We start from the raw sequence: 21,445 nt of genomic DNA, 5'->3' as shown, positions 1-21,445 counted from the left end.
CTAACTGTAAAGTTTATGAATAATTGCAAACAGCTTGCATAATAATTGCTCACTCATGGTGTGCTGATCCCAGCTGGCTGGGTTCATAGCAGAATCATCAAATTCATTGAAACTAAGGACCATCTAACCAGTTATCAGATGTAAAATCCGAAAAATTCTTTAAAATAATCAGTTAATTAAATATCCCTTTCATTTGACATGTTTGCATAAAAGTTTGTCAGCTTTTAACAGAAACTTACAATGTCTTAGAAAATGATTAATATTCGTTGTACTTTTATTAATATGTGAAGAACCACAAACTTTGTTGTATTTTATTGGCATTTTCATGTTACACTAGACCAACACATTGTATTTAAAGGTGCTTCATGGCACTTAGAAAGAAAAGGAGTTATTTATGAAATGTGCAGTGAAGAAAATAAAACAAAATTAAAAACAGAATAAAATGGCAATAATGCTTGACAGTGAGGTCATTGCAGTGACAGTAAAAATCTGCCAAAATTTGTAGTTAGACTTTTGCACTTAAGATCACAAATGCATTCCACTGGAGCCATTTGGTGTCACCACTTGTTCAAAGATAATAAGCAGTTTTTTTTTTTAGTTGTGGTGCATTTAAGCTGAATTTCACTACTATTGTTTTATCCGTCATGCCAAGCAAAGGTTGAATTCTGATGTTTGCCAAAAGAACCACAGATATCCTAAAAATACCAACATTAAGTCCCACGGCGTTTTTGGAGCGTACACCGAGACACAACCAGGAGAGGAGGATGAGAAATGAACGCCTCCTTCTTCTATGGTCACGGTGAGAACGTTGCTGGCTTTACTGGTTCCCAGACTGTTTTTAGCAAACATTCGGATGTTGTATGTTGAAGGTTTAAACTCTACCAATGTGGCCTCTGTCTCATTGGCGTCAAATTTGATGACAATTTCTGTATAATCCCATGAAGCTGTACAAAAATGAACACGTTTCTGAATTATTTTATCAAACATAGCAAAATAATCAACAGTGGATTAGAAATAAAAAATAAAAAAAAACATCTTCATTTTAATAAAGTCTTTTCTCACCATTTTGTACTTTATACTCCAGGTAGAAACCAGAAATGGGGCTGTCGCCTTCAAAACCAGGGGTCCAGAAAATTGAAATTGTGTAATTTTTCACCTCCTGCAAACCAATTACAGGTGGATCCGGAGGCACTAGGAGGAGCACAGGACACTCTTAGTAACTAAGAGTAATGCATGTTTTGAAAATTTCCATGTTAGAGTAATTGAAGCTTAATTATCTTTGCAATGCCAAAAACGGTATGGAGGAAAATGTTGATTCTATCAAACAAGTCTTTCATACCCACAGAGAGGCTTGTGTGTTTTGTCCTGGTTGTAGCAGTAGTGGAAGTGGTTGTAGTTGCTTGAGTTAGAAATAGAACAAAATGTAAAAAATTAGCAGAGGAATAAATTACACAGTAAGCTTGTTGAATCCTCTCATGTCTCCCAGCATACCTTCACTCAGAGTGGAGCAGAGAGGCGCGGTCGCAGCAGGTCCTTCTCCTGCGTCTGTCCTGGCCTGAATCAGCACATCGTACCTGGTCGACGGCTGCAGGTCGGTGAGCAGGACGCTCTCCTGATCGCCTGTAGCCATCTTTGTTAGGAGCCACCATTTCTGAACCAGTGCGTCGTAATCTCTGTAGCTGACGGTGTAACTGCGCACAACGCCGTTTCTGAGTTCAACTTGTGGAGGCTGGTCAGGAGAAAACATTCACCATTATCAATTACAGGGGTTCAAAAAAATACTTTTTATAATATTACAATGTTTACATTTCACATGCATGACTGTACCTTCCAGGTGACTCTGATACTCTGAGTGCTGACAGCCTGAAGTCGCATATCAAGTGGTGGGCCCTCGGGGGCTGGACAAACAAAAGTTACCTTAATGGAGATCTTTTCTTAAATTTGGCAGTTGCTTCTAGAAAAATAACAACATTTTTACAGAGCCTTGAAAAATTAATTGTAGTTTTTGTAGTCAAACACTGACTCATTTTATTTAATTTTTATACGTTTGACCTACAAAAAAAAAAACTTTTTTTTTCACAAATTAAAATCAGAGAGGCACCCAACCTCTCCAGAGTTGCAACTCTGGAGAGGTTGTAGAAATCCACGGGTCAGGTGTAGTAATATGTCAACAGGACAAGTAGTACACTACAAGTCTGGCTTTTAGAGAAAAGTGGCAAGGAGAAAGTCACCGTGGAAACAAAGCCATAAAATAGGTTTATTTGTAGTTTTTCATAAATAGAGGAGGCCAGTATGTGGAATAAAGACCTCTGGTCAGATGAGACCAAAATTCTACTTTTTGCCTTCTTGTAAAATGTTATGCTTAGACACGAAACTAACATTGCACATCACAGATCCTACAGTGAAACATGGTAGTGGCAGCTTCATACTGTGGTGAACACAGAACAAGTAGTAAATGGTAAAATGGATTAATCTAAATAGAGGACAATTCAGAAAAAAAACATTGAAAAAAAACACTGCAAAATACTTCAGAATGGGCCAAAGGTTCATCTTTTAGCTGGAAAAATGTGCAGCCAAAGCTATTACTAGGTTTGGCCCTGAAATAGAATGGACCAATCAAAGTCCACATTTAATCAAGTTCACATCTTTGGCAAGAGTTTAATATTGACGTTCACAAAGTCTCTTCATTCAATCTGATTGATCTTGAGGTATTTTAAAAAGAAATAACAAGAAATCATTATGTGCAAAGCTGCTAGAGACAAACCATAGAAGTAATTTTAACTCATGGCAGCTTAAAAAAAAACAAAAACAGGATATCTTTTTTAAAGTATTTTTTTTTTAAATGTTGAAACCTATGTATAATTTTCTTCTCATTTCACGTGAAATCCCAACAGAATGGTTGAAATTTGACAAAATGTGAACAACCTTTGCTAGACAAACGTATATTAATGCCTGCCTGCTGCCTTTTACCTGCTTCCTGTGTTGTAAATGTCAGAACATTGCTGGCATCGCTGGTCCCCACGCTGTTGACAGCAAACGCACGGAGGTTGTAGGCAGTGGCGGGACGTAAATCAGCCAAAGTCACCTGAGTCTTGAAATCCTGAGTTCTCACAGCGACATTCCAGGACGCTGCCAATGAAATGCAAAGTTAAGATCCAAGCTACATCGTCTAAAATGTTAATTCCTAATTAATGATGCAGCACTTCACTGTGCTCACCATCGTTGCGTTTAAAATCAATCAGATAAGCTGAAATGGATCTGCCGCCATCAAACGGAGGACTCCAGCCAACTGTGGCGGCTCTTTGCTTCAGCTCTCTGAGCTCCACCTGTGGCGGAGAGGGGCGTCCTACGGTGTCAGAACAACAAGGTAGAATATCATGCACGCACATGAAACATGCAGTAATTCACTGTTTTTGTATTATAAGAATACCTGGTACAACATTGAGAGTAGTCTCAACTTCCTGATCGTTGAACCAGCCGGGTATTTCCACTCGACAGATATATTTGCCCGAGTCACCCTCCTGAACCTGTGCGATGGTGAGTGAGGCTTCCCCATTGCCAAGATTACCCCTGAGATCGTAACGCCACGACAGCCTGGAGGTCACCAGTGTCCCGTCTGACTTCAGCACCTCATTGTTACAGCCAAATGCCGATGTAGATCCTCTGGCCCAGCAAAAGGGCAGCCTGCCGTATTTCCAAAGACTATAGGTGCAGGTTAGAGAAACGTCTGATCCCACTGTTGCTGTTGTGTAGTATTGACAGGTGCAACCTGAAAAGAGGATGACTGATTACCAATGAAGTCCTTTAATCAGTCTTCATTAACATGTTGTCTTACCTTTAAGAAGACAAAGGAGAAGGAGGCAGTAGAAAGCAGGGAATTTCCTCCCCGAACGATTCATCTTACTCCTCTCACCTGGATCAGTGATTTTATCATCTGCTCACCACGTCAGCTCACCCCAGTGGCGTTCAGTCTTTAAATATGTCCGAGTTCCCTCGATATGCTCAAGCATCCGACTTTTGGTGGCATTAGCAGAAAACGTGCAGTTCCTTTTCTTTGGTTTAGGTTCCTTCTACTGAAAATGTGGTTCCTTTAATTAGAAAAGGTCATCAGCACATCACCAGATTGGTAATCTGTGCTTTTCACCAGAACAATGCACAGGCACATTGTTCTGCGTTGCACGATAAACACTTTTATAGGGCGAGAGTGTGGGGATTTATGCTGGACAGGCTGCCAACTTCCTGCACACTTTTACCTATAAAACCACTCAAAATACAAAGATTAACTTTGCATACACTAGCAACATGTAAATTGTCTGTTTTTTTAAATGCTATTATTTGCACAAATGCAGAATCTGTGAGGGGAATAAAATATGTTTAGCATAAAAAAATACCATAAAATAAGAACAGGAAGGAAAACAGAATAAGTGGATCTTTAATTCATTGATATTCTACGTGATAAGCTGATGGTTTCCAAAACAGATTCAAAACAACAACAGATAATATAATCAGTATGAGAATTGCATAACATGATCATTTAAAGAGCTTTTTATTGGATTTTGGAAACATCCCACCTTTGTTGGACTACATGTATAAGACAGTACAGGTTCTATTCTGCCTCTTTCAAAATTATTTTGTAGCACAGTTGAGACTCCATGACTGTATGTAGAGATTATAATATAGACCTTATTAGGATTTTTACAAAGTATTTAACAAAAGTAACAAATTGCCTTATTCAAAAATATACAGTAAGGACCTCACTGTTGTGCATTTATTTCTCTATTTTGTTTTAAAGCGATATTTCTCATGGGGTCTTGGAAAACATTTCAATTCACCTTGAACTTCCTTTTTATGTTTTGCCACTATTTAATAAAACAGGGATCGACTGTGTGCACATTTTTCATCATGTGCTATATAAAGTACTTCCAGCAGATGGCAGTATTTAACAAAAACTGAATTTAAATTGGATTTTAAAAGCCACCAGTTAATATTGAATACACCGTTGAACAAATATGCTACATTGACGGACATTTTAATGGACAAACAACATAAATGCATAATGTTTAAAAAAATAAAAATAAAGCCATAGTGGAGAAATGATGCTGCCACTTACAGAATACCAATCGCTATAAAAAAAATCTTAAAGGAGCTTTGTATTTTTTTCCTTCCTTTAGCATTAGACTCAAATACACGCAAAGGTAATATTAGCAAATGATCTCCAATAAAACAAAATTACACTTTGGTATATTTAATATAGTTGGCATAATGAGTTTCCAAATGTTGATTGCAGAGTAAGTTTCACAGCTCTTGCAGAGGCTCAGATCCTTTGTAATGAATGGCTCCATTGGCCAGCCACCTGTAAGCAGTAGAGAAGAATTGCTTAGAGCTACTGAATATATCTGAAACAATGGATTCAGTGGAGATGTTATCAGCAGTCAGTATCTTGCCTAAAAGCAGATGGCAGTGAGTTTTTTTTTTCAGAGAGGGAGCTGAGTTAAAAGAGTTGGAGTGTTTTTACCATTTTAAAACAACCACAAAAATATTTCAGATTTTATAAAACTGATCACTTCTATTGTTTTTTATTTTATTTTATTTTATTTTTTTTACTTTAGAATAGATATTTTTGCTGAAATGTTTACAGTTGTTTTCATTGAGGAATATGATCCACCCACAAGACTGTTTCATGCAGCAGATGTTCTGCAAAATGAGACATGGTAACTATCTGAAGGAAAACTAATACTGTGCAAAAAATAAGATAAAAGAATGAATAATGTCTGCATTAAATGCTTATATGTAATTGAAGCAGATTCTTAGCAACAGTGCTGCTAGTTCAAGAAACCAAAGAGGTTAGAAACTAATTAAACATATGAAACCAGACCATTCTTAAGATTGCGCTTATTTACCTGACGTGGCATTAGCCATTGGCAGCTGGGTGCAGAAGACAAAACATGTTGTTTCCCTCTGCATATACTGAAAATAATGAGCTCTTGCAAAGCAGTGCTTGTGCAGCTATAAAGTTCAAAATACACTTCCTCTACAAGAGCACCCATACGATTAAATCAATGATTGAAGGTCATAAAAGCGCAAGTTCCTGTTACAGCAATGTGGCCTGTCTACTTTGATGACAAACGCAATTGAGGAATTTAAAAAGCCTGTCACACAAATAAAGCACCATCTCGAGATCTTTTTTGTGAAGCAAACCCTCGTTGTACATGTAGAAAAAAACCTCCAGCAAAGACGATACCGTTATGAAGTTAAAGCAGAAATGAGAGTCCAAGCCTTTGGACATTGTGAGGCAGACTGATCAGCAGGGAGCCTCAAGCTGTGTAACTTTAGTGTTAAAATGCAAAAGTTGTTTCATTGAGAAAACAGCAGTAAAATTAACTTCTTAAAGAATAAAAAAATTGTAGTGCTAGTCACACAGATGTAGAATTATAAATTATGAAAATGATACTTATCCACTACAGGGAAGGGAATCCTTACTGATGATGACTTCAGAGAGCGGCATTTAAAAAAAATAAAGACGACAGAAATAGCCTTTTGGACAAAGCCTGACGTAAACTAGCCTTTAGCTCAACTATCCTGTTGACCCTTGTCTATGTTTTTCCAAACTGAGGTCATTCACCCAGTTGGCTACCATAGCTAAGATCGACTCTGCTGACAATTCAACAGAATCTCTTTTAAGTAACTTAAAATAACCACTTACATGTTCAGGCTGCCGTTTCTCTGTTTTATACCTGTGAACAGAAAATAAGGATCAAAGAAGTGCAAGAAATGTGTCTGGTTGTTATAAAATGCAATAAGGAGAGAAAAAAAACTCACGTTGAAGTTGCCAAATAGCAAGAGCAGCAACAATCAATATTACCAGCACAACCGGCACAGCAATAGCAGATGTGTGAACACCACTTCTTGCTTCAGTCTTCTGTCAGACAAAATTAAGATAAATTCACTACACCAGTTTTTTAACAAAACACCTCAGCATCGAGACCTGAAATAAAATCAAACAGTCTGATATCATCTGCTGTCATCTGTTACGCTCATCTGATGTCCTCAGGTGGTAATAAAGTACATTTGAACCGGAGGAAACGCAACTGAGAGACAAAGATCGTGGTTGTTAATGGTTCAAAGTAGCTTTATGTTTCAAACAGTGTTGCAGTTTAAGATGGTTCTTATCCTGGTCGTAGTTTGCATAAATATTCATAGCTTCTCACTAAAGTACATGCGCAGCGATTCAGACAGTTGGCTTCCCCATCTGTCACTGCAGTAATTTCAGGCATTGCTTTCATAATATCCTCACTTACTAGACAAGCATTGCAGTTTTTTTTTCTTCCAAATGACAGAACTAGCAGCCTCTTGTGCAATGTAGACGAGGTCGGGGCCTGTTTCTGGTGGACCGAGGTTCTCAGAAGGGTTAAAAATATTAAAACCTTCCCATAATGCAGTTCATACGGTGTAAACAAATTTAATAGGATTCAAGAGAAAGTGTTAAGTAACTTTTTCCTTCAGGTAAATGAAAATCGAAGTATAACGTCACAGTTCTGCTCAACTACCTACTGAAAAAAGACTATTACTATTTGTTTCCCTTGTTTGAAAACGTATGTTAGCAAGCCACCAGTGAAATCTCTGTAAAGCAGCAGAATGAACTGAGCAGGTAAACTGACTAATAAACAATAACTTATTAGTTAGTCATCAACATCATTACTATAAATATCATTATAATAAAAAATGAGTTTCTGCACTTTTTTCTGTGCACTTGTTTACCTCTTAAATCTGCATACTTTGTGCTACTTCAACCTTTTGCCATGTTCTGCTCATTCAGGACATTATGAACAAGTCTTGAGGTATTCAAATCTTCTACAATTTACCTAATTCCATCTCTCCTTTCAATCCTAATTTCAACCCAGATTCCATCCTTAATTCCACCCCTTTCCAGCACCTCTTCAAACCCCAATCCTAACTCCAACTCTCATCCCAATCCTAATCCCAACTTTCCTTCCACCACTTCTTCCAATCCTCCTTCCTTTATTTTTTGCTTTATTTCAATGCCAGAGATCAGGTTACATCTATAGATTTCTCAATCTATAGATGGTGAAAACCATGAAATTGCTACATTTCTGCTAATATGTTATATCATCAACAAGGGTCTAATATACACTGTAATTGTTCAGTACACTACCTCACACAATAATTTCCCTTATTTTTTATGTATTTTTTTTATTCCCACTTAAAAAATATGTTTTAAAATGTGATGATGTACAATACTAAAGATAAAACAAAGCATGTGTACAAAGATATTACTCAGATGCAGCAGCAGGGGGTAAATGTTATCGTTTGCTTTCTGCACTAACAGACACAGTTTGTAGTTACTATTTTTAATTTAATACTCACAGAGACTTCAGTAGCAGTGGATGTGGTGGGTGTTATGCTACTCGTTTGCTGATCTGTCAGACAAGCCCAGATGAGAAATTAAATAAACAGAGGGAAGTTATAAAACTATATTTTTACAAACAAGCAGAAGTAACACATTTACTAGAAAAACACAGGTAGGGAAATTGCTACTTGAGGAACTGTGACCATGTTTTGATAAATCTGCAAATTCAAACACACGTTTCCTTCTGCTTTCATGAAAATAGAGCAAATCTTCATCTGGATCTATTTCAGCTTTGCCATAAACATCTCTATGTGGACAATATCTATATCTAGTCTCCTTCAGCATTAAAACACATTCAAGTGAGAACGGTGAGAAAACAATACCTCTTTCTTCGATGGTCACAGTGAGAACGTTGCTGGCTTCACTGGTGCTCAGACTGTTTTCAGCAAACATGCGAATGTTGTATGTTGAAGGGTTGATCTCTATTATCGTGGCTTCTGTTTCGTTGGAGCTGAAATCTATAATAGCCTTTGAGTAATCCCACGAAGCTGTGAAGAAAACAACTATTCTAAATAATGTATTTAAAAGCTGACGTGATCAACGGTGTATTAGAGAAAATGCTTATATTTTCCTTCCAAAGGACTCTTTTCTCACCGTTTTCTGCTTTATACTCCAGGTAGAAAGCAGTGATGGGACTGTCACCTTCATAGCCAGGAGTCCAGGAAAGTGAAATTGCGTTGTCTATCACCTCGTTCAACACAATTACAGGTGGATCTGGTGGCACTAGGAGCAGCACAGTCAGGACATTCATTACCAGACTTTGTTTTACACTCACCTGGTGAATTAATGTATTTAAATATGCCCCTTCCATAAAACAAGTTACCTTGTATAATGATAGTATATGCCTGAACTAGTACATATTAATTCTTCTTTAACATGACACAAAAAACTGCTTTTATTTATGTAAAAAAAAACAAATGGCTGAAACCTGTTGTGAGAGTTGTGCTCTTCAAAGAGATTTCATCCCAAACTGTGAAAGTAGAAACAGTCCCAGCTGAAGTAGTGCGAGCTTAGAGCAAATCAGAAAAAAAAAACTCAAGTTAAGACTCTTTGTTTGTTTCACAGTTTTAAAACATTTTGTTGAAATTTCCAGTGTCTTCGTCTGATAATACCCACCATTGGTAGAGCCTGTGTAGTCCTTCAGCTTTGTGGAAGCAGTAGTAGAAGATAACAAAGTAGTTGCTACTGTTGTCTCTTTAACTTGAAACAGAAATAAAACTTGAAATTAACCTGACGTCAAGTGGATCTTTAATTTAAACCGTCTTATGTTTTCCAGTATACCTTTGTCAAGAGTGGTGCAGAAAGCTGGAGCTGAAAAAGGACCTTTTCCTGCGTTGGTTTTGGCCTGGACTTGAACACTGTACTGGGTTGACGGCTTCAGGTGGGTCAGGCTGATTCTCTGTCCTTCGCTCATGGCCGTCACAGTGAGTTGCTGCCACTTTGGAAGCTGCTGGGCCGCCGGGTCGTACTCTCTGAAGTTGATGATGTAGCTGCGTAGGACGCCATTTCTGAGTTCAACCTTCGGAGGCTAATCAGAAGGAAAAAACACATTTACCAGTGAAGGTGATGAGGTGAATATTATCTCAGCATGTGTTGTGCAAGAACAAAAGGAGAAAATTGAATTTAACAATACAGTTTTGTAGATGATGGACTGAACATAGCTCAGCAATAAGACCATTGTCTTGCAATCTATTGTTAAGATTGTGTTATTTTTAAGATGATAGTCTAGTTGGACAAAGTGCAGCTTCTTTATGAGTCATTACATTTGTCCTTCTTGCTGAGAGCATGGTGACCCTTATAAGAAAATATGCATCAGTGGTGCAGCACATTACTCATGAATTGCTGTAAAAGAAAAAAGTTTCCCTTGCAATTTTTATAACTCATAAATGTTTCAGAAAAAAACAAACAAACTAGGAAACATTAATGATGGACAAAGATAACCTTAGTGAATAAAGAGCCAAACGTTTTATTATTTTTCTTAATTAGTAAGGCTTAAGAATGATCTAAGCTAACCTTACGCTATGTGAAACAGGAAATTCTGTCTAGACCTCATTATTTCACCTCTGGCAGCAACAACAAGCATTTGCAATAGCACCAAGTTACATTTTAAATTAAATGTCAGTGCAGAGATGTTTTAAATCCTTCATGCAAATGAGGATTTTTAAAGGTCTGATGACAGCATCTCAGGTGTGTTTCTGTTTCTAAATTCTAATGTTAGTTTTGAGTTCAATGATCATCTCATTAATTTTATTGAAATGTTGTTTTGGTGCTTGGGTTCATTTTGATTAGCAGTGAAACTCTCTCATTTTTTTTCCAGTCTCTTTCCCATCGTTGAATCAACTTTGTTTTTCATGTGTGGTGCATGATTTGTTGTTTTGTGTGACCACTTAGCCCATTTATTTAGTTTTTGTGATAACCCTGGTTGTGGCAAGTCATAACTTGCCCTAGCAGATTGAAGAAAATGTGCTTATTGTTTTTAAATCAGGATATCATTTAAAGAAAAAAATTGTCTGATGATCCGAAAATATTAAATGTTAAAAGCAAACATTAAAAAAAAAATGTTTTAAGGAAGCAAATAGGTTTTCAGATCATCATGTCTGTTTTTGTTGTCAGCAGTCACTGATAGACGATCCTCTCTTTTGAACCTAATATAAACCAAAGGCTCATACACTAATAGCCAAACTTTCATTCATTTGCTTTTTGACAATGAAACTGAAATATATGGAGGAGAAAAGGTTTGTTAAAGACAGCAGCCATTGACAGACATTTTATGCAAACAAAGAAAACAGGAGATAAATAAAAAGATGTAAATAAGGTGGACCATCTTTTTTTAAATTATAAATCTGTTTAATAAAGACTTTTTATCACAAAAATATTGACGTATGATAACAAGTGATAACAAGTTCATCGTGGGACTTTGAATTCAACTCTAAAAGTTCAGGTGATAATTAGGAAAATGATCAATTTCACTTATACGGTGTGAAACTAACCTTGGACCAAGCTCTGGTTAAGGGGAGAACTGCCACAAAAGTTGCAGAAAATGCAGGATTTTTTTTTTTTTTCTGAAACATATTTCCCTTACTCTACCACTCAATCACTCACTCACTCCCTCTATGACATACTATACACACACAAATATATAGTTTGTAACTTTACCTTCCAAGTAACTTGAATGCAGTCAAAACTGGGGGCCTCAAGCTGCACATCGACAGGGGGACCTTCAGGTGCTGTAGAGAGGTCAAAGTTTAACTGCCTTCAAAATGATGGGCTTTGTTTGAGTTTGACATGATTCAATTAAAGGCTTGATGGACGGGGATTTACCTGCTTCTTTCGTTGTAAATATCAGAACATTGCTGGGTTCACTCAGTCCCACATTGTTGACCGCAAACATGCGGAGGTTGTAAGTCTTGGCAGGACGTAAATCAACCAAAGTCACCTGAGTCAGGTGAGCCTGTGGTACTTCAGTTCTTTTGGCCGTATCCCAAGACGCTGATGGACAGAAATAAAATGAGATCAAATCTGCACCTTTTATATAATGTTCTTTATTCAGAGAGTTGTGCAAACTTCCAAAGAAAACCCACTGAAAAACAATCTGATGATCCTGATGCTTCTTTTTACGGCTGCAGAAACAAATCTCCTCAGGAATAGAAAGATATTATAGACTAACTCAAGACATTAGCAGGACATCGTAAACCGTTGGTAGCAGCTTGCAAAGCATGTCAGCACATAGCAACATGATTTTTTTGTCCTTACCATATTTGTTTCTTAAATCCACCTTGTAGGCTGTAATGGGTCTGCCGCCATTAAATGGAAGGGTCCAGCGTACAGTGATAGTTCGTTCCCTCACCTCTCTTGTTTCCACCTTTAGAGGAAAAGGCCGTCCTAAAACAGAAATGCAGTATTTTACCAGTTACTAAGGTAACAAATGTAATAATTACCATTCACTGTGCAATAGCACAGTGAATGGTAAGATATTTTTTTGACATGATATATGCAACATCCATTATTTCAGCAATATGCTTTCTAGTGTGAAAAGAGTACCTGGATTTACTGTGAGAGTAATCTCAAGTTTCTGATCATTGAACCAGCCCGGTATGTCTATCCGACAGCCATATATGCCCGAGTCGCTCTCCTGAACCTGCCTGATGGTCAGAGAAGCCTCACCCGCGCCGAGGTCACCCGTGAGAGCGTAGCGCTCCGACTGCCGGCTGAGCACGTTGGTCCCGTCTGACCTGAGCACCTCGTTGGCACAGCCGCTTTTAGGTATGTTCCCTCTGCCCCAGCAGAAAGGCAGCGTGCCGTAATACCCAGCATCATACTTGCATCTCAGAGTAACATCTGTTCCCACTGTGGTGATTATGGGGTTTGCAGAGACATCACCTAAAAAACAAACAAACAAACAAAAAAAGTGTAAGGAAAAGTCTCATGCTATCAAATAAAACACTCCTAAATGATTGTCTTACCTGTGTTCACCCAAAAGAGAAGACAGCAGGACAAAGTGATGAACCTCATTCTCACATAAATCCGTCTGCAGAGCTCTCCTGAGTTAGTGATTAGTTCATCGGTCGGACACCTTTGAACTGACCGTAGAGTGGCTTCAGCCCTGAAGTGTTTCCAAATCACATGATGCCTCCGTTGATATGCTCACACCAACAACTTTTGCTGGCAGAAGAGGAATGCAGAAAAGAGCTGTTTCCTTTCCTGTGGTTTTGGTTCCCTTCTGCAAGAAGAAGAAGAGGAAAAATGTTTCTTTTTGATGAATAGACACAAGAGTCTCAAGGTTCTCAAGGTTCTCAGTGTAACTTGTTGTGTTACCTAGTGTCTGCTTCTGAATCTGGATTATGGCTTTATTCTGGGAAAATGCTTGAAACTCAGAGGACGCTGTTTAAAAATCTACTTCTGGACCTTTTAAAATTAGCTTTACTTGGGACTAATCACGTTTTAACTGCAAGACAGAGATTACATATTGATCCTGCACCTCGTGACATTATTGAGAAAGACAAATGTGTATTTCAAATAGACAATTGGGTTTAAAAATCATAAAGTCAATGTTTTAGGGAAAAAAATCTACTTCTGTAAGGAAGAAAAGGATAAAAATACAGCAAATGGCAATTTTTCCAAATATGAAAAAAAATGTTATGTATTGTTTTTTTTAATTTGAAGAAATAAAAATGTTTTGTGGCTATTTTCCTTTTTTATTTTAACATTTTATCAGATTTCATTTTGTTATTACATAATTTTATTTCATTTTAATTTTATTCACTCAATAATAAATATGAATAGTTCATGTAGCAACTAAGATAATTATGGGTGAAAAGCAACAAAGGGGAATATTTTCACAAAGTGATTATCTTAAAATCCCCCGTTCTCCCCTAGGTAACACAAGCTTTAAGGCTCGTAAAGAAATAATCTTTCTGCAACCTTTGGTTCTGTTCGTCTACGTCTGTGTCGGTTTTGTTTATTTTTTATTTATTATAAACCCGAGCAATAACTATTCAACAAGTCATAAAAAATATTCTACATCCAGAACTACAAAAAGCATGTTGCAGGGGTGAATGGTGGTTGGAGCTGAAAGCTGTAAGAAGAAAGCGTTTTAAGATGAACCAAATGTGTCCTCTGTGACACGAGTGAAAGTAGAAAGTCTGGTTTACCCAAAGCCATGGTCTCTTGCATAGTTTTTGAACTGCTGAGTTAACATTTGGGTCTCTTTGGGTGTTTTGTAACCCCGGAAAAAAAAAAAAAAAACTTCCTCTGAAGCATGAGAACAGAGTGGTTCAATATAATCTCAAAATTTATGGCAGAAAAAAGTATATTTTTAACCTTTGGTTCAATTATTATGACTGTACAAGCACATTTAAGCAGTTTCTCAGGACTAATACACTGTATTTTAAGTTTTAAATTGAAAAAATATCTAAATCTTGTGACAATTTACATCACTTCATTAACAAAATAATTTATTCACTTAATAATTCAATAATTTCCAATATTGCTATTTCTGTTAATGTTTGCAGAGGGGTTGTGATTGGGTAAGAGATTAATTTCACCCTGGAAGGGTTCAGATCAAACAACACGTTTTTTACTTCTTGATGTGAATATAAAACCAGAACAGAGTCAAGGAGGCTTCGTCTTACAAATTAAAACTTCCATTCATCTGTTCGCAATATTCAGGCCGTCTTTGCTAGAACACATTATTCATAGCAGATTTGGATTTAAAATATGTTTTTATCCAACAAAGATAATAGAAAATGTGACAGGCATCTCTCAAAACATAATAATGTAGATGGTGGATCATACATTTTTTAACAAATTTAGAAAGTTACTCTCAAAATTAAAGGGAAAAAAAAAATCTTTGTTAGCATTACAGTCACCAAGTCTTACAAATACAGACCAGTTTGTTTACACTGGTATCAAGACGATGATGTATCTGTGACAATGAGGGTCAGTTCTTTGAGGCTTCCTTGATGGGACCCTAATTGCTTCTACGACAGATTCTCAACCAGATGTCAGTCGACACTCTTGGTTCCATGTTGGTGAAATGAAAATATTACTTTAAATCTTTTTCTAAGAGGGGGTATGAATCATGTTGGGTGTATCTCCAAAGGTCAATGGGTGAGAGGAATCCCGGTCAGAATATCACAAGGGAATTTGCAACATGATCATATTAAAAATATATAAAAGCAGGAACTGAAAAAGAAACAGAGAAACTGACATTTTATTGAAACGAAAGATAAAAAATGTACTTACAACACTCATTACTTGGAAACAAGTTAAAAAATTTGTCGTCTTTGTCCACACAGAAAATAGCTTCTAGGGAGATAATGTTCTTATTAATCTTAATGATTTTGAACTGTTAGTACTTTGCTCAAGGAGAGCTCACGTAGGCAAGCTTTCTGCAGGAAGGCCCTGAAGCCAGAACTTTATTGCTGCAAGGCAACATTACTGACATCCTGTCATCAATGTCATCAAACTTTATTACTAAGGAAGTACTGATACGTTCCAGAATCTCTCAGGTTGTTCATGGCTTCTCCATCCACAGCAATGGGGTTTACAAATTACCTACTGATGCTTGTTCACATGATCAAATGTATTTTTAAGCTCAGTCCCTTATTATTTAAAACATGAAGGACCACAGATGTCATAATCTGTAAATGCTCTGCAAGAGGCCTCTTATGAACATGCAACGCTGTGGGTCTGGGAGTCCTGCACATAATTCACACAAAGCTTGAAAAGTTGTAGAGATAACATAAAATACATCATCTTACTTTAATCAAGCATACTCCTTACTTAAATCTACAATAATGACATCCCGCATTTTAATTATTTTTATTGTAGTGTAAATGTGAAGGCACAGGGGTTGAGGCTTGTATTTTCTTCTGCAGTTCTGGTTACTATCTGGACCCCGATAGCCTTTTCACAGCCAGATACTAATCAAGATTAAATGCCTCCAGTACAAACAACCATTTAATGACTGGTTTCTAAATATATTAAAGCAAATCTGCTCAGTGTCTCAAGGCAGTTTAAACTTCATATTATTTTTTTCAAGCTGCGCTGCTCACTTTAGGTAATGATGAAGTGGTTCTGTTATCATGATTGGTGGAGAATAGCTGCTAGGATAGATGATTAAATCTTTACTGGTTAATGATCCAATCTGAAGATGGAAAAAACTGGCAAAACTTTCATTTTCTTTGTGCATAAATCAATTAGAAAGACAAGTTTGATCCAAGTTTACAAAGACAAAACTTTATTCAATTTAACAAGTTGTTACTGTTAATTACAAACAGTGTTAAAAACACAGCGTGGCCACATAATGAGCCAAGGACTTCTTAGAATGTGGACAAAACTATTCAGCAGCCTGCAACAGCTTCCTCTTTTACAAATGTGTGCTTACTCCAACGCCGTTTCTGAATCCTGTTTTCTCACGGAGAGCCATGCGATGAAACATCATTTCTATTCCTCTAAAGCAAAAATACAGCAAAGGTTAAAAACCAAGCCACTAATCAAAAGTCCACAGACAAAATAAGTTTCCTGATAATTTACAGTCTTTGAACCACACATACTAAATAAATATTTCAATTATTACATTTTGCTATGTGCAGTTAATTCGAGTTACGCCATTGTTTATTCAAAAAAAATTAACACGCAGTCCCACTGATATAATTCAAGAAGTCATTGTTTTAATACGTAAACAAAGAAGAAACAAGGACGAGACGAAGTACAAAGCGCATCACTTGTCCCGTCATTTCATTGTTTATAACATTATGCGGTTTGTCCAGTAGGTGGCACTGTGCCCACAACTGTAAACCATCACAATCTTTTCACGTCAGTCACAAATAAATTCAAGCAGATTAATTAACTTTAGGGATCAACATTTATCTGGGAATCACTGGTTAGACATCGTACGCTATTTTAATGAGATTACTGTTTACTACTGAGAAACGTTTTTCATTTAATTTACTGTAGCTGATAAATTGATAAATTAAACATGCTTTAAGGTTAGTAGAAACCTGTTGTATCTGTTTCCTGGCGATCATTTAGTCATAGGGATGGTTTCGTAAATATTTTCAGCTGTCTTGGCGTTGAGCCTCTGAGGTGTCGTCCTCCCCATGAGGACCTTCCTCCCTGGTTAGGAGAAATGCCGTGATTAGACATGTTTTCGGTCTGAAGCAGAAGGATTAGTTTAAAATGAATCCGGACAGCAGATGGATGAGTCACAATCTATAAACTGCTGCACACTTACTGATGATGAGGATGAGGATTAGGATTATGGTGAGGAAGAAAATAGCTGCAATCCTCCCAATGTTCTCTGCTTCTAAGAGGGCTTGGAAATTTTCATGCAGTGAAAAATTAACCTTATCATTGGAGACAGGAACAAATACAAATTAATTATAGTTTCTCCCATTCATTTTTAGTTTATAAGAATATTCTTTTTAAAACAAAAAAAATAGTTTTTGCCATTTCATTTTTCACTTTCTTTCTTGATGTTATAAATTGATGCAAAAATGGTAGCAAAAATTTAAAAAACAATTCAGGAATTCCTTTTTGTCACATTAGATTCCTGTTGTGCTTATTAAAAATTAGCTATTGACATATCTGTTTTGATAACATTCACCTACCTGACTTGTTGCACTCTGAATTTTTGGTATTTTTGAGCCTGCAGAGAAATAAAATGTATTTATTAATTTGATCTATCCAATATAAAAGTTAAAAATATTATTAATTCATCTAATGAAAGCAAATAATCTGCCAGATCAAGAATTTAAAGAATCAGAATCTGTGTTTTTTTATTTTCTTGTAAATATGTATATGCGTAGTGTTTTTACAAAAGAAGACAAGATTGAAGTATTGCAAACAAGCATGGTATTAATCTGGCTGTCAAGTGTTCATCAGAGAGACAGTTTAGAATCTGCCTCTGATAGCTATTTTATTCAAATTGCGCTTTGCCGCGCTGACCTGCAGGTAAAAGTCTAAACAGTTTGTATCCAGGATGTGTGGGGTTTGCAGAGATTCTCGCTTCCCTCCTTGTAATCCCATACAAGTCCTGCATGGAAGGAAGATCCTTCCTGGTGATCCTCAGCGGAGACCCGAATGTTCAAAGTTTGGTCCTTTCATGTTTTCTGGATGATTCAAACCACACAGTGATGCAACATTTGCAGCCCATTTCCTGGTGGTTCCCAATCCTCTGAAGGCTGTGGTTACCCATGTCAGTTGTGCGCCTGTTTCTACCACATTTCTTCTGTCCACTCAACTTTCCATTAAGGTTTGAACACAGCTATACCCTTTTTATGGAAGCTTTAATTCACTCTCTGCTGGACAGGAGGCAATCTTCACAAAGAAAACTGGATTGTAGGGTTTAGTTTAGCCATCAGCCATAATCATCAAAAATGATCAAATTAGACTGTCAAAAATGATCACTTTATGTATAATGAACTGGTAGAAAAGTTTTATTATAAATAAAAACATTCTAATATTCTGAGTAAAAACATGCAGCTGTTTTATTTTAGTACAAAGAAGCTCTACTTACCTTTGCTTACTGTCACAGTGACAGCCTCTGTTGTGCTTTGGACGTCAAGTTCTTCCATAGGAGCTGAAAACAAACAAAATGTTCCGGTCAGCTCAAGTTGAAGCAGCGACAGTCAAAATTAAATGATATCTTGTTTAAGAATTCAGTAGAATAGTGTTTGCTGTTCCCATAGGACAGATGTTAGCAACCTTTACAACTCATTTGTACCCTCATTTAGTTATATTTTAAGAAAATACAGTTAAAGCTGTTAGAAGCGACATGCATCTTCTTAGCAACAGGTTATATTTACCTGTCAATGCTGCATATAGCCTGTGTTTTTCACATCTACTACGTAAACACACTGAGTTTTTACACATTTTATATGGCCTTCAACAAGGTGACTCAACTATGGACAGTGGTTGCATTTGCGTGGAGGAAGTTGTTTTAATCTTCTAACAGAGCTAAAGGTTGAATTTTGTGTGAGAAATATGTGAGGGATTGAACTTTGTATACTCTCCTCTACAATGCTGCCCATAAGGTGCCTGGACAGACTGGTATTATTATAAGATAGCATCACTTTATGATGTCCCATTTAGTGAGCATTACCTTCTTCCATAATCAGGTGTACGTTGATCTTTTGGTCGTTGAACCAGCCAGGAATCTCCACCCTGCAGCCGTAGACCCCAGAATCTGTTTTCTGAGCTTTAACAATGGTCAAGGAAACGTCGCCCTGCATGACCTGGCTCAGCAGCTGGTACCTGGGGGACTCTCTGAAAGTCACATCCCCATTATCCGACGAGAGGACCGTGTTGCTACATTTGGACCGGGGCACCTGCCCGTGTCCCCAGCAGAAACTGACGACTCCGTTAGCTTGGACGTCGTAGCTGCAGGGCAGAGTGACATCCTGCCCAATGTAGCCAGTGACTGTAACGGTGCAGGATGACACTGAAAAGAGACGGCAATGACAGATCAAACGAAGAAACCCACACGTACCCTTCAGCCAACGAGCAAATAACACCAGCTAAAAATAACCCCGAAAATATTCACTTACCTTGGATCAGGATGAGAAGGAAAGGAATCAAAAGACCACACATCGGTGTAGGGTACTGTGTAATCATGTCCTTAAGAGAGGCTACCATGTATTTCTGCCACCACAAACACTCTGGGGCAGATTGTGTCCTTTGTTAGATAAATAATGAAGTTCCGTTTTTCCTTCAAAGAAATAAGGAAGGAAATCAATACAGCGCCTGTCTGCATTTAGATCTTAATTCTTCATATGAGCAAGGAGACCTAGGACTGTAATCTATCACATCTACTGCTGCAATACATGTCGAATGACTCCTACTTATTCGCAACAAACTTAGGCTGATGTTTAAGTCGAAGAAAATATGCAGTGATCGGAAATGTTGACAGAGACGTCACTATGGTCAGAAACAGAAGCTTCAAATACCAATATGTGATGACAAAAGCTCTAAGAGGAAACGCGACGTATGAGCAACTTATTTTACACAATCAGGTTTCAAAGAGGCTGGTTTGAGATTTGAAAAATGATCTGACATACTGCTGCTGTTTTTGTAAGGGAAATTACTTACATTGTTTTTATATGGCTGTTTAGTTTCATTTAGCTTAATGTATCCACTGCTGATAAAATAAGATTTTTTATTTTTTTTAAGTCTGTTGATGTTCACATTAACACACATTTTATCTCTTGATTGTCAAGCTTTTCGTCATTCCCTCATCCTTTCAAATGTTGCTTCTGCTGTTTAGGTCTGCTTTATTGCTAAAAATAAAAAAATGCTTAGCAGGTTCAGCACACCCCGAAGAACGACAAACAAGCCGAGCGGCTTTCATTCTGTCAGGGCTGATTGCAGAGTACACCGCCTTGTTGTTTCTGTTTGTTTTGAACGGATCAAGACAACTGGTGTTTTAAAGAAGCTCTTCACTGTCACTTTCATTATGGTTCCATCTTATTCTGCTTCCTAAACACACGCTTCAATCAATAAAAAGTGGCCTCATAAATGCATTGTGATTTTTCACACTCTTTCTGTGCTTTTGCAAGATGTCCAGATGTCTTCTCTTCATTTTGCAAATATGAAAGAAGTAACATAGATCTCTATATAGATTGCTTGTCAAAAGTATTTATTGATTTAACACAAAGTTTGCTGTGAGTTGTGATGGCCACACCAAAACATTGACTTTGTTGTCCTTAAGTTACTTCATCACCACTTTGGCTGTATGCTTATTGTTGATGTCTTCCTGGCTTATGTCTTTAGATGTTGCTTCATTATTTCTACAAAATGTTCGTTCCCCGTAATTGGATCTATTTTAAGCCCCAAAACATGATGCTGCCACTACCGTACTTCATGATTAAGATGGCACAAGCATCTCTATTTTTCCTCCAAATGTAACGATGGTCATGATGGCCAAACATTTCCACCTTAGTTTAATCAGATTACAGGAAATGTCTCTAAAAATGAAGGTATATCTCCTAGTGTGCATTTGCAAACTGCAGTATGACTTTTTATGTTTCTGTTGAGGAAAAAAAGACAGCAAGAAATAACTTTCATTCTGAAAGGACTTTTAGCTCATGTCTGTTTTGCTGGGGATAATGTCGCTGATTTCTGGCTTTTTTTTTTTTTTCCTGGGGTCAATCTTATGTTCACCTCTGGGACACAGAACTCATTTCCTTCCTGAGCAGCATGGCTATTGGAAATTAAAGAATGCTGTTCCCCTCTACATTGTCATCATCTTGATCTGTACTATGACTTTACAAATATCCAATCTCTGCAGTGCTGTCGTCTGAGATGACGTGGTACGGCGTCTCAAAAGCTCATAGGAAGTGAATTACTTAGGACAAAGTTTAGAACAGTCCACTCTTGGAGTTTGTTCATTTATTTTGCCAAAACTCACCAATAGTTACCATTTCTGGCCTCATTTTTCTTTTTCCCCTAAGAGAGTTTGCTCTAAGACCTTCAAGCTTTTTCACATTTTTCAGTCAGTATCTCCCAGCAGTGTTT

At 37.3% G+C, this 21,445-nt stretch overlaps 3 protein-coding genes across 5 annotated transcripts; all 3 read right to left on the bottom strand.

Moving 5' to 3' along the window:
* Positions 1-297: 297 nt before the first annotated feature.
* Positions 298-4,430, bottom strand: LOC103471232 (cell adhesion molecule DSCAML1-like). Of its 2 annotated transcripts, XM_008420086.3 has the most exons (9): positions 3,836-4,430; positions 3,431-3,769; positions 3,218-3,346; positions 2,971-3,129; positions 1,828-1,898; positions 1,492-1,729; positions 1,340-1,399; positions 1,063-1,191; positions 298-944 (listed from the first exon to the last, which is right to left on the bottom strand). In XM_008420086.3, the coding sequence occupies exons 1-9, from the start codon at positions 3,897-3,899 to the stop codon at positions 643-645; spliced, it is 1,491 nt and encodes a 496-aa protein (XP_008418308.1). In that variant the 5' UTR covers positions 3,900-4,430; the 3' UTR covers positions 298-642. The 2 variants fall into 2 exon arrangements, with proteins under 2 accessions (XP_008418308.1, XP_008418309.1); XM_008420087.3 differs by having other exon boundaries at positions 3,218-3,326; positions 3,431-4,430.
* A 99-nt stretch (positions 4,431-4,529) lies between these two features.
* Positions 4,530-13,121, bottom strand: LOC103471231 (protein sidekick-1-like). 2 transcript variants are annotated; one of them, XM_008420085.3, is made up of 14 exons: positions 12,892-13,121; positions 12,470-12,808; positions 12,182-12,310; positions 11,750-11,917; positions 11,585-11,655; positions 9,710-9,956; positions 9,545-9,628; positions 9,357-9,437; positions 9,023-9,151; positions 8,752-8,916; positions 8,386-8,438; positions 6,820-6,916; positions 6,704-6,734; positions 4,530-5,353 (listed from the first exon to the last, which is right to left on the bottom strand). In XM_008420085.3, exons 1-14 carry the CDS (start codon positions 12,938-12,940, stop codon positions 5,296-5,298), a joined length of 1,701 nt encoding a protein of 566 aa, XP_008418307.2. In that variant the 5' UTR covers positions 12,941-13,121; the 3' UTR covers positions 4,530-5,295. The 2 variants fall into 2 exon arrangements, with proteins under 2 accessions (XP_008418307.2, XP_008418306.2); XM_008420084.3 differs by having other exon boundaries at positions 6,820-6,919; positions 12,892-13,118.
* A 3,020-nt stretch (positions 13,122-16,141) lies between these two features.
* On the bottom strand, positions 16,142-19,841 carry LOC103471230 (hepatitis A virus cellular receptor 2 homolog). Its single transcript, XM_008420083.3, has 7 exons — positions 19,480-19,841; positions 19,035-19,373; positions 18,450-18,512; positions 17,542-17,579; positions 17,166-17,277; positions 16,933-17,047; positions 16,142-16,383 (listed from the first exon to the last, which is right to left on the bottom strand). The coding sequence occupies exons 1-6, from the start codon at positions 19,565-19,567 to the stop codon at positions 16,956-16,958; spliced, it is 732 nt and encodes a 243-aa protein (XP_008418305.2). The 5' UTR covers positions 19,568-19,841; the 3' UTR covers positions 16,142-16,383; positions 16,933-16,955.
* Positions 19,842-21,445: the final 1,604 nt, after the last annotated feature.

This window comes from Poecilia reticulata, chromosome 10 (assembly GCF_904066995.2).
Source record: "Poecilia reticulata chromosome 10, P_reticulata-male-v2, whole genome shotgun sequence".
Lineage (NCBI taxonomy): Eukaryota > Metazoa > Chordata > Actinopteri > Cyprinodontiformes > Poeciliidae > Poecilia > Poecilia reticulata.
This window is presented reverse-complemented; position numbering and strand designations above follow the sequence as displayed.